The sequence below is a fragment of the Thermobia domestica genome, chromosome 1 (genome assembly GCF_964235325.1).
Source record: "Thermobia domestica chromosome 1, izTheDome1.hap1.1, whole genome shotgun sequence".
NCBI classification, from domain to species: Eukaryota; Metazoa; Arthropoda; class Insecta; order Zygentoma; family Lepismatidae; genus Thermobia; species Thermobia domestica.
In genome coordinates this window covers 311030735-311046129 of record NC_137454.1, presented here as the reverse complement: position 1 = coordinate 311046129, position 15395 = coordinate 311030735, and the positions used below count along the sequence as shown (strand labels likewise).

At 36.3% G+C, this 15395-nt stretch overlaps 1 protein-coding gene across 10 annotated transcripts in view; it reads right to left on the bottom strand.

Annotated features, from left to right (window-relative positions):
• Positions 1-13470: 13470 nt before the first annotated feature.
• LOC145662166 (uncharacterized) overlaps positions 13471-15395 on the bottom strand; it is a 31849-nt gene continuing 29924 nt past the window's right edge. For 9 of the 10 annotated variants that reach the window (XM_081727517.1, XM_081727543.1, XM_081727511.1 and 6 more), the window contains one exon: positions 13471-15219. In XM_081727517.1, the coding sequence (XP_081583643.1) occupies positions 13626-15219 (1594 nt within the window). In that variant the 3' untranslated portion in view covers positions 13471-13625. Of the gene's footprint in view, positions 15234-15395 lie in introns of all 10 variants that reach the window. The other variant, XM_081727566.1, reaches the window with a different exon arrangement.

The following is a 15395-nucleotide window of genomic DNA, read 5'->3' as shown; positions in this document are numbered from 1 at the left end:
GACCAGACGAAAAGAATGGCAAACATTTCCCGTCTTGTCTCGATTTTCGAAATAGTGTATGTCTATTCTTTAAGTAACAATTGCTCTGTAGACTGAATCTCATAGGCTATTTTGTTACATTATATTTCAGAGCTCATTGAATTATACTCTGTGTAGGTATATTGTAGCAAAGCTTTTATATTTACCTCTGCATATCCTAAAAATAGTTTATTATATGCCTTACTGTTGCGTGATATTCAGTTATATTTATTACAGTTATTTTCCTTAAAACATACAGTAGAATACTTTCTACATGAAACTTCAATGGAACGTTGTAGTTTAAAATGTTGGTAGTTGCAGAGGTGTCTTGAAGGTGCGGAACCCTTTCCCCGAAATCTCTACTTTTAAGTAAGTTTTGCCAAATTTCAACGGCAAGTTTAAAACTTTTATTATTATTATTATTATTATTATTATTATATCAACACCGTGAATAATCTTTAAAAGATATACGGTTTGTATCTGAATAGTAAAAGCTAATTGACTGTCGATCTCGGTCGTCGAGAAGTCTTCAGAAGGGAAGGGCATCGGTCACGTTCTGGGTTTGAGTTCCGAAGGGGCAAGTATTCGAGCTCGAGCCAAAAATTGTTAAAAGTTATAGGCTTCACCCAAACATGTTCAAAACAGCTGGGACCGGGTTTAGGGCTTTCAACGGCTCGGCTTACAGCTCATTCACCATCGAACCGAACCGAGAAGTGAGCCAACAGCTCACCCAACCAAGCCGAGTTGAGCCATCGGCATAGTTGAGCTGAATCGAAACGTGCCGATGGACTAGTTTCAATTTAGCTGGCTTGAACCGGTTCACATGCGCTGAGTAGGGGACCCATCCCAACCGAGAAAGCTCGTGCCATGGGCTCAATTGAGCTGAGTCCATGGCTCGTTCCAACTGAGCCGGCTCGGATCATCGGCTCATCCCAACCGAGCCGACTCGAGCTGTTCGCTCAGTTGATACGAACCGAGCCGGTTGATATCACTACCCGAGTTGGTCTTCTGCTTGGTGTCAAGAATTCGACAGTGCAGGTCTCAGCCTTGATTTTAAGAACTACAGTATATATTGGTGATTACGACATTTGAGGCTGTCTCGTAATAATAAAAAAACTCTTGTCTTCTTGTTATCTAGACGAGACACACTAAAATTGCCCCACGAGATGCACTAAAATTACGAGACGAGACCCATTCCTGCCGTGAGCAACACTAAAAGTATTCCACATTACTGCTTACATTTCTCATGGCTTTCGCTTTAACGTCTAATCAGGCCATTATTTCAAAACGAACTGAACGAGCGAGCGAGCCGTTATCAAACTCGACTCAACTCGAAACTCGCCCTCGAAAACAGCTTGACCTTGATCGCTACGCGGTAAACGATTCGTCTTTAGTCTGGTTACGTTAGGGTTCTTTGTCTCCGCTTGCAAACTTGTATGTTATATTTCTTCGATTCAAAATGTCTTTCTTATTTCTTTCCTGATGTCGGCAAAGTTTACATTAATAACTTGAGTTTTTTTAAACCGTTGGTTCACAAGTTCGTTTTTCCTCCACAGGAAACTACAAATATGACAGATTGATTGATTGATTTTTAGTTTAGCGTCCCGTTCAGCAGCGAGGCTATATGAGACGTGGACCTACTGATTAACGTGGAATCCGAACCACATGAGCTCCCGCCGGGAATCGAACCCGGGTCTCCCACGCCAAAGATATGACAGATTGAGTTCTCATACTCTTTATTTCTTTCAAAGCAGTCGCCTTTACCTGGTCAAAGACTTATTTCCGCCACGATTCATATTAACCAAAATAAATTCATTTTTTGAAAGCGGAACTTTCACTTTCCGGATTTCGGAAAATTATGGAATTCAGTTAAACTCCCTGATTCAAAAGAATTCCGGAACTCGGGGAGAAAAACTACGGATTTCGAAAAAAACCGAATTTCGGAATGTTAACGAAATCAGAAATTTCTAAACTCCGGATTTTTCTGCGTTCCGGAATTATTTCAAAAGCGAAATTTTCCGAATTCCGGAATTTGTCCGGTTTTACCTTCGGGAGTCCGGAAAGTAATAATTTCGGAATTGGCTATCTCTATACACAACCTTTCAGAACACTAAGCTAGTAGCTGTCTACAAACAAACAAGTAATGCAAAGCATTTTGTATCGTGCAATACGCCATGTATTAAAATCCGACAGCAGTTTCAGTATCTAACCAGAAATTGCATATATCTATTTACTGGAAGCTGAGGTATGAAGAATTGTATTGTGTCTTAATTTGTTGTGTCTTATACAATTCTGCAAACCACTGAATATCTAAACGGCTTTCGTTAAATCCAAGTTGTAGTATTCAGTTACATCAATTTCTGTCTGTATGATCGTGTTACTAAAGCTTACTATATGACAGCGTTAGTAAGTCTTTCTCTGCTGTCCCGTAAAGTTGTGATACGATCTACTACAGAATAAAGAACCAATTATCAACTTAACCAAGTTGTTTTATTACTACACATCTGCTTCCGCCTCTGTCAACGCTGGTCGATCTCGTTGACGAGGCATATTTGCTTTTTATACCCCTTTCTTCGTTTACTAAACTAAACAGTAACTATTCTAAAATATACTACTGTGCATGCCTCCTAGATAAATATTTCTGATGCCAATAGTTTCCGTTTTGTCCAAGGAATGTTCTTTTTCTTATTCCCAGCATGACCCTTTTATTACATTATATGAAGAGCATGTAGGTCTAAATACCTCATGTATTACATAGAATGTAGGATTAACTCTTCCAGCAAAGAAGAAACATGTGATCATAGTATACAACCCACAGAAGTGATAGCTGGCAATACAGTGGTCGTAATCCCTAACGGCACAGGGAGTAAGCGGTGCCCTCCCCGCTGGTCTAGTGGCTAGCACGTGCGCCTTTGGTGTATGGTGTCCCAGGTTCGATTCCCGACGGGAGAGCATCTATGATTTTTAATTGTCCTCGATGTTTCTGTGTTCGTGTCCCTGTCGTTATAAGTTATTAGAAAAATCAAGTTAAACGAGTGAAGCAAGTAAAATTAGCAATAAGTAAGTTAATAAAACACGTTCGGTGAGTCAGTTAAAAAAAAGTGGACAATGAACTGTCTGTTCGCGCCGTCCATGCGAGTTCGAATCTATTTCGGCTTGATTTTTTATCCATTTGAGAGAAAGTGTTCTTTCTTTTCGCTACAGGTAATCACTCTTTTCGTATTTTTCGCCGTCGTTCACAGTTAAAGTAACTGGTTATTCTTATTCTTTCTACGGATGATGGATCTTCTCTTTGGCTTCATGTCAAACATGCACACGTAATGAAAAGACGCTGTCGATAATAATAATAATATGAAATATTACTAGCTAACTCATGTGTGTATTTCGACAATATAATTTTATATTATTATGTGGAAATAAGTAAGGCTGGATGGCGCCCCCACCCCCTAATTTTTTTCGATGCGCCTTATGGGTCCACGGTGTCCAACGTTGGTCCCATCTCACTATCACCTCCTGTTCTCTCGATATAAGTTATCGACATTTTGCCTAAAGATGGCTCTGCCGTGGCTCCATGACTACCCATGACAATGATTCTTCGTTCATTTTGCATTGAAATCGCTTATTTTTCTGAGTACTATGAGTGCATACTGTCCAACGTTGCTCCCATCACTCAACAATTTCCCCTTCTCTCGATATAAATTGCTAATATTTTGTTTGTAAGGGGGATATGGCGTTACAATTTTTACGTTTGAAGAAAAATTGAGGAAGCTATTGCCTTGCCACAAACAACACATATTATTATTATTATTATTTTACTTACCACTAATGTTGCCTACCTTTATTTGCAATGCAATGTGTTACTAAAAAGCGAATCAAATAACACTCCTTGCCATTCACGCTCCCGAACTCGAAATACATGATTTACAGTTCTCTGTGTTAAATGTGGGAAAGCACATTTATTATATTATTCTTTCAAAAAACACGTTTCAGAAGTTACTTCACTTTCAATGTGTAATTTCATATCATCACTAACAATAATCTTGTTCCGATACCAAAATAACCCCCTCCGCCAAAAAAAAAGCATGACCGTAACGAAAGGGCGTGAACCTTCTTTATGCGATTAATCGGGTCCAATATTTCAATAAGTCTCTGCACACAAATATTTCAGTAAAAGAGGAAAAGTTATTCAAACTCTGAATACCTATTTATGGGCAAAATTTGGTTCTCTTGGAAGTTTTTAAGAGTTTGAAGGGCCGCCATTTTGAACATTTTCATCTGATTATTCTGGTTAACGAACTCAAGATATTTCAACAATTAATGTTTGTGCCAAGTTTCGTCTCACTCCGCTGAATATTAGGGTGGTTATGGCATTCACAAATAGCGTAATATATATACAGATAGATAGATAAATAGACACACAGAGGGAGAGAGAAAAAGTGTTTTGCTCCCTTCTCCCTTCTTGCACCTGTGGTGCGTGAGAACTAAACCGGGCTCCTTTGCAAAACGTATTGACCAGCCTAACTTAAACACAAACCTCTTACTTGCTAACGTAGAAACGTGGTCGGGAGGTGTAAGGCATGTAGAAATTGTATTTTTAATAACCATGAGTATGGATTCGAACACTCCACTTCCATGTTTTTCTTTTTACTTTTTGCAGCTACATCGGAACGTTCAATTTTTATTCTTTACTAATTGCAAATGGCGTTTACATTCAAAATATGAGGAATTTTTGTGGCATTTTTCGGATATTCTTCTCTTTCAAAATTAAAACAAGAATAAAAGCAATTACCAATAATAATTGCTACGAAAGACTAAATACCACCTCTTTTACCATCTCTCATGAGCTGTATGTATTAACAAATTTTTTTAGAAACGTCCTCACCGAAGATTCGAACTGGCGACCTTTGCACTTGTAAGTCAGCTCCTTAACCACTACACCAAGATTATGGCGTAGTGAAAGTTTAGTTGTCGGCGTATTTGGGTTATTCGTGTTTTATGTTCCCACTTCGACAATTTTTACTCTTTTTTCCAAGTTTAACAGCTGTTTGTGACTTTCTCTTTCGGTGTCGTCCTTTATTTACAGTATGCACTATTCGTATTCACAGCTTGTGCGCCTCTGCAATGTCTTATTCAGATTAAACTTTTCTTTTTGCCCCTCAGTAAACATTTGATTGATTTAATTCTCATACTCTCCACGGATGGAGCGCAGGAATGCCAGACTCGAAAAATAGGTGTACATTTACTTTCCTGACAGATAATACATTATAAAACAGGCTACATAATTAAGTAAAAAATAAGAAAATATATTTTTTTTACCTACTTGACTTAGTACCAGAAAAAGAAAAATGGAATTTTCACTAATGATTTCATAAAATTTGTATAGAAAATTCAATTACACTAATTATCCAGAGTTATTTTTTTACTACACTTACTTCAGTATATCCAGTTTGTTATTACAATCACCTCTCCTCCTAATCTCATTATATTCACTTCACTTCACACTAATAAAGTACGACATAATTAATAAGAAATAATTCAAGTTTATATTGAATTTTAAGTACTATTTTGTAATTTAATTAATTGGTTATAATTCGCATAATATTTTCACTTACGTAATTCTACATTCATTTTTTTTTCAAAATTGGCCAATAGTATATTTTCTTTTGCTTATCTTTGATATGAATTATCTTGCAATAGTGTTTAAGTCTGGTCGCTACACATATGCAACAAGAGCAGATGAGACAATCTTTCCTGCGTCATGGACGTCCGCAAATAAGTCCTTAGACGACGTAAATAGCTGAATGATCTTTCGCAAATGCTCAAGAAGCTAGCATAGTGAGAACGAAAGTCTCTAGACGAATAACTTGGTCGAGAAGGCTGCGAGAAATTGAGGTTTCAGCACTAATAATTTTTAATATTCTGATGATCGTCAGCGACTCAGTCGTCATCAAGGTAGGTTGAAGCAGCCTGAGCTGACCTTATAATCTATCCAGGTTAAAATCCGACGAGTGAACTTCCAATTCCTGCTTCAAATATTCTCTTGAGAGAGGCCCACCAGCACATATAGCTCCTTCAGAAAGTATCTTCTAGAGTTTTATGAGTTGTTTGAGGCCTGGCTAGTTGAAACGACGCTGCACTTCATTCAACAAATAGTCAATGATTTTTAAGTACAATTTTGGAAGATCTGATACAAGTTCTAGGGTAGCTGCTATAACAAGGATTATCAGTCTCCTCCAACCTAATTGGTGTTCTCTTTTGATCTTGATGAAGTGGGCAATTTTAAATGTAGTCTGTCTGTATTTTCCTTTGCTTCCTTATAGATGTTTTCAAATGCACTGTCAGTTTGTAGGTTTCTCAGAGTGTCCTCTAGATAGAATCGCTGCCGCTCTTTTAGTTCTAGAAGCAGAAGCTTCAGAATTTTGAAGCACTTTCGCCAGTTGTCCTCAAGGTACAAAAACACGTATACTATCAGAAAAAATATCATTCCGATTTTGTTCATTCTTCTCAAATACCCTTTTATAATTACTTTTTGAACATCATTTGGACCACTTGTATTACTGATGATTCTTTTCCAACGTGATTTGAATTCGTTTGTAGTAGATTGAAATCTGATCAGAGATTTTCGCCTAACACACCAGCGAGTAGGACAAAGAGGCAGCAAATATTTAGCATTACTTTCGTTGATAGTTTTACAGGGTTCAAGAACAATATCGGCTGCATGATTATTGCAATGAATGTATACAGCTTTTGGATGTTGAGTCGAAGTTATCTTCTGCACACCATTCACTTGTCCTGACATAATAGATGCACCATCATGACACTGTTGGTTTATATTTTCTGTATTCAGGTTAGGTTTCGTTAGAATATCTTTGATCGTGAATTCTGTTTCCGATTTTTTGCCATGTGGGGTGATCATTTCCATAAAAAAATTGTTGGGTTTGATGAATCAGAGTCAATACAGCTCACACAGAGACAACTGTTCTTTTAAATATCGGCTATGATTGCATAAAATGGAGCCTTTAACTTCTGCTACCAAGTCTCTCTACATTGCATGTCCCATAATGTTTAAAATTTCATTCTTTTAATCGCCACTAAGCCAGTTATCCTGTCGATTAATCCATTGGCTGAGAACAGGCACATCCATTTTTCTTTTATCCAGGAGTGACATCAAATTACCGGTACTATGCAGATGTCCACTGATTGCTTGACCACTGCGAGCTAAATATCTAACACTACTAGTCATTATACACAGTGACTGTCTTCCTTTTCTTGTTTACAAACTTGGTCTGAAAGGAGAGCTGAAACATGTGCTCTATTTCTGCACTCATATCTTAATTCTTTCACTACCACTGGGACATTTGTGTCCCTCGACACATTCTCAGAGGACCCCTGGTAATTTACCACATTTTATTGCTATAAATCGATGTTCCACTGGTAAAGAGAAGCCTGGTAATGGTTCACAGAATTCTTATTAACATTATCAAATAGACAGTAGTGGAAGTGAACGTAAACAATGAAAGTGAGGAACAATGTGCTAGTGATAAAGCAGTGGTTGCATGTACTGTAATTTGGAAAAGGATGCCGAAATGTAAAATATTTGTAATCATAAATACGATCCAATTGTTTTTCTGACAATATACGTTTCATAATTGAAAATACAAGATGATCATTCATGTCAATACCACTGGGGCATATAGGTCCCACGTAAAAATATCAGAGGGATACATAATGTCCCATCCTTCCCACGTCGGAAAACGAAACGGTGGAAAATGTTTTTTTTAAATATATATTTATACGTTTGAAAACAACTTAAAATAGCCATATATTAATGTTTCTCACTCCGAAAAAGTGGTAGTTAAACGATTAAACGAACGGAACGACAATAGAGTTCGTATTTTTAATATGCTCTGAATTGTTAATCCTACCTTATACATTTTTCCTCCTCACTATAAAACGTACTGCACTCTGCATATTGTTTGTAAGAATATTAATTTAAGTTTATGGGAAATGTATTTAGACCCTAAATGTCCTGTTACTCATTTAAACTGTTACATTTTTCTATATGTTTAAAATCTCTCTCGACGACTCGTTTCATATTGCAGACTTACGATTACATCAGCAACAATTTTGAAAGAGTTCACAGTGTTTCGAGAATGTACACCAATGGAAATAAAGAGAATTTTCAATTCTTTTTCCTAATTCTTTCTGTCTAACATGGAAGCAGAAAATGCGCCCGGCCCCTTGTTTCAAAGAAAAGATGAATCTGGAATAGAGAATTTTTTTCACATTACTTTAAAAGGCAAAATTTAGTTCATATAATGAGTGTTGTGTGATGTTTTTACAGTTTGAAATTGAGGGGGCAAAACGAGTATCTTGCCCACTTTGAAAATTTCAGGAGGGGCAACTTCCCCCTTGACCCCCCGGTTCCGGCGCCCCTGGTTATATATATATATAAAGCAAAACCCGCCGCAATTTTTTCGAGGAAGTGTGAAACACCAATATCGAATATCGAAGATGTCGGATATCAACGATATCGGATATCGAATATCGACGTCGATATTTTTGCGATATCGATATAAGATATCAATATCGACGATATCGATATATCGACATATCGCACAGCCCTATTTGAGAGGAGCAGAAATTATGCAAAGTTCAACTTTACTTAGTTGATGCGATGGAGTTGGCATCAGCATTAGATATGACCCACGGATAGGTAATGCAGTGCAAACTCAAAGTAGAAAGAAGAGACGATTTCAGTACGAGCCAGAGAATGAAGCTACTGAAGATCCACATAACAAAATAAAGATCGATTTTTATCACAAATTTCTAGATGTGACTGTGTTAGCTCTAAGAGAAAGGTTTGAGCAACTTAAACATCACTGCGAGTATTTCGATTTCCTTTACGATATAAGTAATCTGAACGATATGCCACCTGCACTTTTGTCTGAAAAGTGCCTGAATTTTAATACGCAAAGAATCGAAAGATATTAACCCCCGTCATTTGAAAGACGAACTGAAACTATTAACCGGTATAATTAAGCCTAAAAGTTCACCAAAAGAGACTAAAATTAATTAACGAATATGACTGCTCCCTATGTCGGTGTTGCAGTTATGATTTTGTTTACCTTACCAGTAACCGTGGCAAGTTGAGAAAGAAATTTTTCGAAAATTATTCTAAGCATATTAAAAACTATCTACGTTCTTCCATATCTCAAACACGTTTAAGTGTCTATCAATGGAACATTAATTGGCTGAAACATTGGACTACGCGAATGTGATAAAGGAATTTGCTCATACCAAAGTAAAAAAAGTTTTCTCAATTAAAGTATGTTAAATTTGTGCATTTCTATTGTGTTTTAGTACATAATAAGTCTTAAGCTAATTATTTACTTTTGCCGTAATACTGTATGATCTTTCTGCTCCATGCTATATTGGAAACATCTTTTGATATAAGCTTAAAAATTAAAATTCTTAGTCGGACTAAAGCATATATTTAAAAAATTCTGTATGCCCTGCTGTATATCACGTACAGCGAAATCGAGCATACTGAATATTGTGACATGTATCGAGTCGTTTAAATATCACGTAAGCATTCGAGAGAGGTAGTTCAATTTTTTTGTGTTTAATTTTCCTTTTCATATATGTTTTTAAATATGGTATCTTACTTTTCTTAATACCTGAACGTCTTCTGTCAAAATAAGGTTTGCGGATTAAAGGGGCGGCATTTGAAAGTACCGCTCAGGGCAGCAAAACTGCTAGCGCCGGCCCTGCTTATTGCGTACCATCTTATTTTAGGATAGCACAGTTTCATTCATGAAATATATTAACAATGCATTTTTACTCCCTTACAAAGTGTTTCTGGAGGGTGTAAAATATATTATGCATCTGTAGCCAACCTACACGAGGTTTGTGTTCATTGTGAGCCTGTAGCACAAAAAATCTCAATTCCTACCATACCCCTTACACTTTTATGCACGGAATGCTGAATAAAGTGAGATTTCAGTTTTCTTACATGTGTCAGAAATTCTCCGGAAGTCGAAATATTTTCCTTCCCATGCGCTCACCGATTTCACCCGTGGGATTACAAATTTTATTTCTATATATTCTAAATCTGCAATTTGCCAACCTACTCCACGTCTACGGGCTTAATACTAATAAATAAAGCGATGAGTAACACATGGGTTACATACTCTTACATTTTGCAGTACACGAGCGCGAGATGGCACGTAGATACCATACGTCATTTATTTACGAATGTAAAGTTTAGTACCTGGGCAAGAGTATGTGTGAATACAAAATTGTCAGTTGTTTAAAGACGAAGCTCCGTACACGGGTGCAATAAGGCGCGTGAATACAATTTCTTTAAAGATAAGGTTCCACACATGGGGATAATACGTAACATGAAGACTTAGTATGTAACTAAGAAAACAAATGTAAATATGTCTGTATGCTTCAACGAAACAATTTTTTAAATACATGAATATTTTTTTACAATTTGTGTGAGCCTAATTCTTTGTGAGATGGCATTCACTATTTCCCCCAAATCCATTGACAGCTCCGGAATCGGCACTGAGACTTTTAGTTCACGGCTCAGTGGTCTTCGCATGTTTATGGCTTTGCCTTTAACTGATATCTTCAGTTCTTTTATACGACATATCTTATTTTTAACCTGGTAACTTCTTTAAGTAGCTCCTTTTATTATTGGTGGAAGTTATTTTGAGTATTCGACCCCTTCTTTTTTTATGGAATTTTAATGTAAGTGCACGGAACACAAATAGATTACAATTTTTATGTTTTGCACGTAAATAGAAATATTTAGTCTTGTTCTTTACACTTTCTTCAATAGGATTTGAAAACATCGTAGTATTATGTTAACGATTGGAACAAGCAACCGAATTTTTACCACCAATACCTCTATAGTGTGAATTTAATGATAAACAAAGAAGGAAAAGTGCATAACTGGACCGGGACTCGAACCTGAGATATTTGGTTTGCTGTGCCAATGCTTTAACAACTACGCTAATTATTCCTTCAGCAGTCAAAGTGTATGGTTGTTCAGGGAGCGGAATCGGTAGCATCAGAGTGGTTAAGGCATCGGCTTGATACGCCGAAGACCCTTGATTCAATTTGATTTCATTATTTGAATTTTAGTTAGAGTCCCTTTAGCATCGATCCTATATTGGACGTGGACTACAGCTTAACGTGGAATCAGATCCACATGAGCTAACGCCGGAAATCGAAGTCGGGTCTCCCACACCAAAGAATACCTGACTCAAATTTCGGTGCAGTGATGTTTCTGTAATTCTGTACTAGTTTTAATTCCGTAGTGTATGAGGTAGGAGATTGAAAAAGCAAGAAAAACTCGTTAATATACTTTTATTTGCCTGTAAAATATAAAAATGGTAATAGGTATATTCTTTTTAGTGTTAAATGTAGTTATAGTGAGTTTAAAAAAAGATTTTTTTAACTTTAGGGTAGGTCCTCAAAAACAAGGTGCATTATCTAAAGAAGTTACAAGATTGAAAATAAAATACGTTCCTTAAAATGTATAGAAGTTCAAGCTTTAACCGTGAAAAAATGTTTGCTTAACATGTTATTAAGGACCTTGATATTGGAAACTTGACTCCGCAATATTGTATGGTATTTTCTTCAGGAATGCAAAGAGGATTCTACTAATTTTATAAGTTCAGTTGAATTATTTCTTGATTATTTTTACGTCCCACGATTATACCCTCTAAGCTACATCAGATAAGTATTCCACCACAAATTCGTATAGCCTTGGAACGAACTACGAAATCCTAGTGCCGGAAGTGGATGTCTACCATTGCGCCAGTCATGATTATTTAATTTTTTCTTCCTTAAGCCCAAGAGGTAGAAATCCATTGGTATAACGTCTGGAGATATCATCATGAAACTGCAGATTCAGCCATCACGGAAAATTAATCTATAATGCGGGGCGACTTAGTCTTTTTCGAACAATTTGGAGAAATCGTCAGTTTTATTTATCGTGCTTGGGAACATTTCTTCCTTAGGATATGTAAATGGGAACACGTCGAGATATATAATTTTTTTTTATCACAATTACGGGTTTCTCTGCATTCAATAAAACGTCGAATAAATATAAATCATAAGTGGTAAAGATAAAAGGACGACTCAAAAAGTAAAATGAAATGAATTTTTTCTGCTTAACGTCCCACGTTTATGCTTTTCACATTAAGGTAGACGGATGATTAAGGCAAGTGAATGATTATGCATGAATCGGTGGAATAAGAACGTGGAAATAAACGGAATTACCCAGAGAAAATTTACTTACACGATGCAATCCACCGCTAACTTACTTGCTCGGAGATAGAATCACAGACCTCACGCACCGGAAGTAAGCGCTCGCTCACTTTTAATTTTAATTCGCCCCAATCAGGGTATTGTTCGCCAGCTGCACCTTACGTCCTTTCGGCGTATTCCAAACACTACGGGATACGAACATAGAAATACCAAGGACATTTAAAATGCTGACCTTGCTCTTCAGAAGGCCCTGAACCGCAATTGGCTTCATCTCACAATGGGCAACCTAAAGTCTCAGACCGCTCGGCTACATCCACTGGCTTAAAATTAAATGATTTTTTTTTTTTTTTTTAGTTTAACTTTGCACATATATGCCCTTTAGACTAAGTAAGACGTTGATTAAAGAACAAATGAATTATGGTAGAAAAATTGGTGGAATGAAAAATGGGAGTAAACAAGGATTTTTTATGCTTTCTTATCGCCAGGTGAAGGGACACATCACGCCACATTTATAATATAAAAATCTCAATTTCGATAATAATCGGACTTAAAACCCTTGGACTTTAAGCACGAGCTTTGATGATGTACCGTATGAAGGCAAGCGTGTTTACCGTAACTTGCTGTTCATTTGTCGATCACGTTTTCGTAAATGTAAAAAGAGAAAGAAAAACTATCATACTGAAATTGTTCAAAGTTAATGAGCTCTCTATGAAACTCTAAGTTGTGGTTGTTAAAAAGAAAAGTTTATAATAGTAAATATTGTTGTGGCTCGTGCTGAATAATTCGCTGTACCAGTACAGGATGACTATGATTCATGAATATAAAGCAGAGTACAAAAATTAAGCTTAAGTAATTCTTTACACTAATTTCTTAACGTTTTTTTTAAAAAAAAAAGCTGACGTGAGGGATTAACTCCCGAGTTTTCTGGTATAATTTTTACATAGGCTGTGTATTCAGAAATATTAGTACTTGCAACTAGACTTGTAATATAACGTTGGTTGCGATGCTTTCCAGAAGAAGTGCTTTTTATTTATGTAATCTAACATTTTTTTTTTTAGATTATCATTTTCAATGAAAACTTAGCCACAAGCCTATCAAATTTGTATTATATTGACTGTCTAATGTTTGGTTTGCTTAGCTATATTTTAAAAATATTAACACATCATCAAACATTTTTAACCGACATTTTAATACATTCATCGCAAAACATTTCGAATTCTAAAGAAATTAAATTCCACCCTTTTGAATAACGACTGATTGATAGTTTTTGATACAAATGAAAAGGTATTTTTTTTCTGTCGTATGCATTAGCGGGTGACTGTTCAATTGGGATTTCTCCCTGAGAGTTTTGTAATAGTTCCCTTACGAGGAGTGTCATTCCTGTGAATTAATGTGTGACTCGCCAATTTACCCCGAAAATTAAAACTTTTACTACATTCGTGACATGAGAATTTTTTCTCTTCTGTATGTATTAACAAATGTCTCTTTAAATAAGAATTTACCTTAAATCTTTTACCACACTCCTTACACGAGAATGTTTTCTTTTCTGAATGTGTTAACATGTGTCTTTGCAAAACGCATTTTTGCTTGAAACTTTTACCACACATTCCGCAATTAAAGAGTCTTTTATCAGAGTGAAATAATAGATGTGTTTTGTAATTAGACTTATATAATATAGTTTTTTCACATTCCTCACACGAATAGATGTTCTCTCCTGTATGTGTCATCATATGGGCTTTCAAAGCTGTTTTCGAACGAAACTTTTCTCCACACTTCTGGCATGAAAAAGGTTTCTCTCCTCTGTGTATCAACATGTGACCTTCCAATCCTTTCTTTTGGGTGTACATTTTACCACAATCCAGACAAGAAAACGGTCTCTCACCCGTGTGCGTTCTCATGTGGTGTTTCAATCCTTTTCTACTTTTTACGGTTTTGCCACAGTCCTGACAGCTAAATGGTCTTTGACCTGTATGTACTAGCATGTGTTCCTTCAGCGCAGACTTTCTGTAAAATGACTTATCACATTCGTTGCAAGAGAAAGGTTTTATACCTGTATGTATTATTACATGTGCCTTCAAATTATTTTTATAATGGAACATTCTTCCACACTCATGACAAGAGAAAGGCTTTATACCTGTATGAGTAGATAGATGTTCCTTTAAGCTAAACTTACTAGTGAATTTTTTTCTACATTGCTGACAAAAGAAATATTGCCTCCCTGTATGTGTTACGATATGTCTCATTAATTTAGATCGTGTATCAAATGATTCTTTACAATCGTGACAAGATATTTGTTTCTCGCTTGAATGTATCAACATGTGTTGTTTTAAACTACCTTTGTTAGAAAATTGTTTTCCACATTCCTGACAAGAGGAAGGCGGCTCACTTGTGTGTAATACTATGTGGTTCCTCAAATAACACTTTTGGCTGTATGTTTTCCCACAATCATTACAAGTGAAAAACTTATCTTTACGTACTAACACTTGCTTTTTCAGATTAGTCATACGATCAAAAATTCTGTCACACTTCTGACTGGAGAAATACATTTTATCTCGTTGAAGTAACGTCTGCATTTCCAAGTTGTTCTTTTCATTACATACTATCCCAGAGTCATGGGGGGAATGAGCTGCATGCATAAATGTACGACAAAATCTTTTGTTGCATATATTGTCTGACTGTTGTTTCTGAGATGAGTTTATTAATGAGTTCTTCCGGAGGGCAGAGTTCCCTGCTAGGAAAGTGCCACATTCTTCAGAAAGATGTGATACCAAACCCTTGGAGGTCTCCCTGTGTTTCTTAAGGTTAGAAATCTTTTTAAATTCATAGGTACGTTGCATTTTCGTTCGCGCATGAGGAACATTTAAGATGCAAATTTTCTGATTGTCGATACCGCTGCTGGACTCACAAACAGATTCTCTGAAATAATAAAACTAATAAAATCACAGAAGTACAGTTAGTATTTTACATCATACTCCATCTACATAGTGACTTAGAAGAGAAGTTTCCAAAATGCATATTCACTGAAAATATTAAATGTAGACTTGTTTCCAATTTGGTGTGGTTTCCAAAGATAAAGCTACTAATAGCTTTAG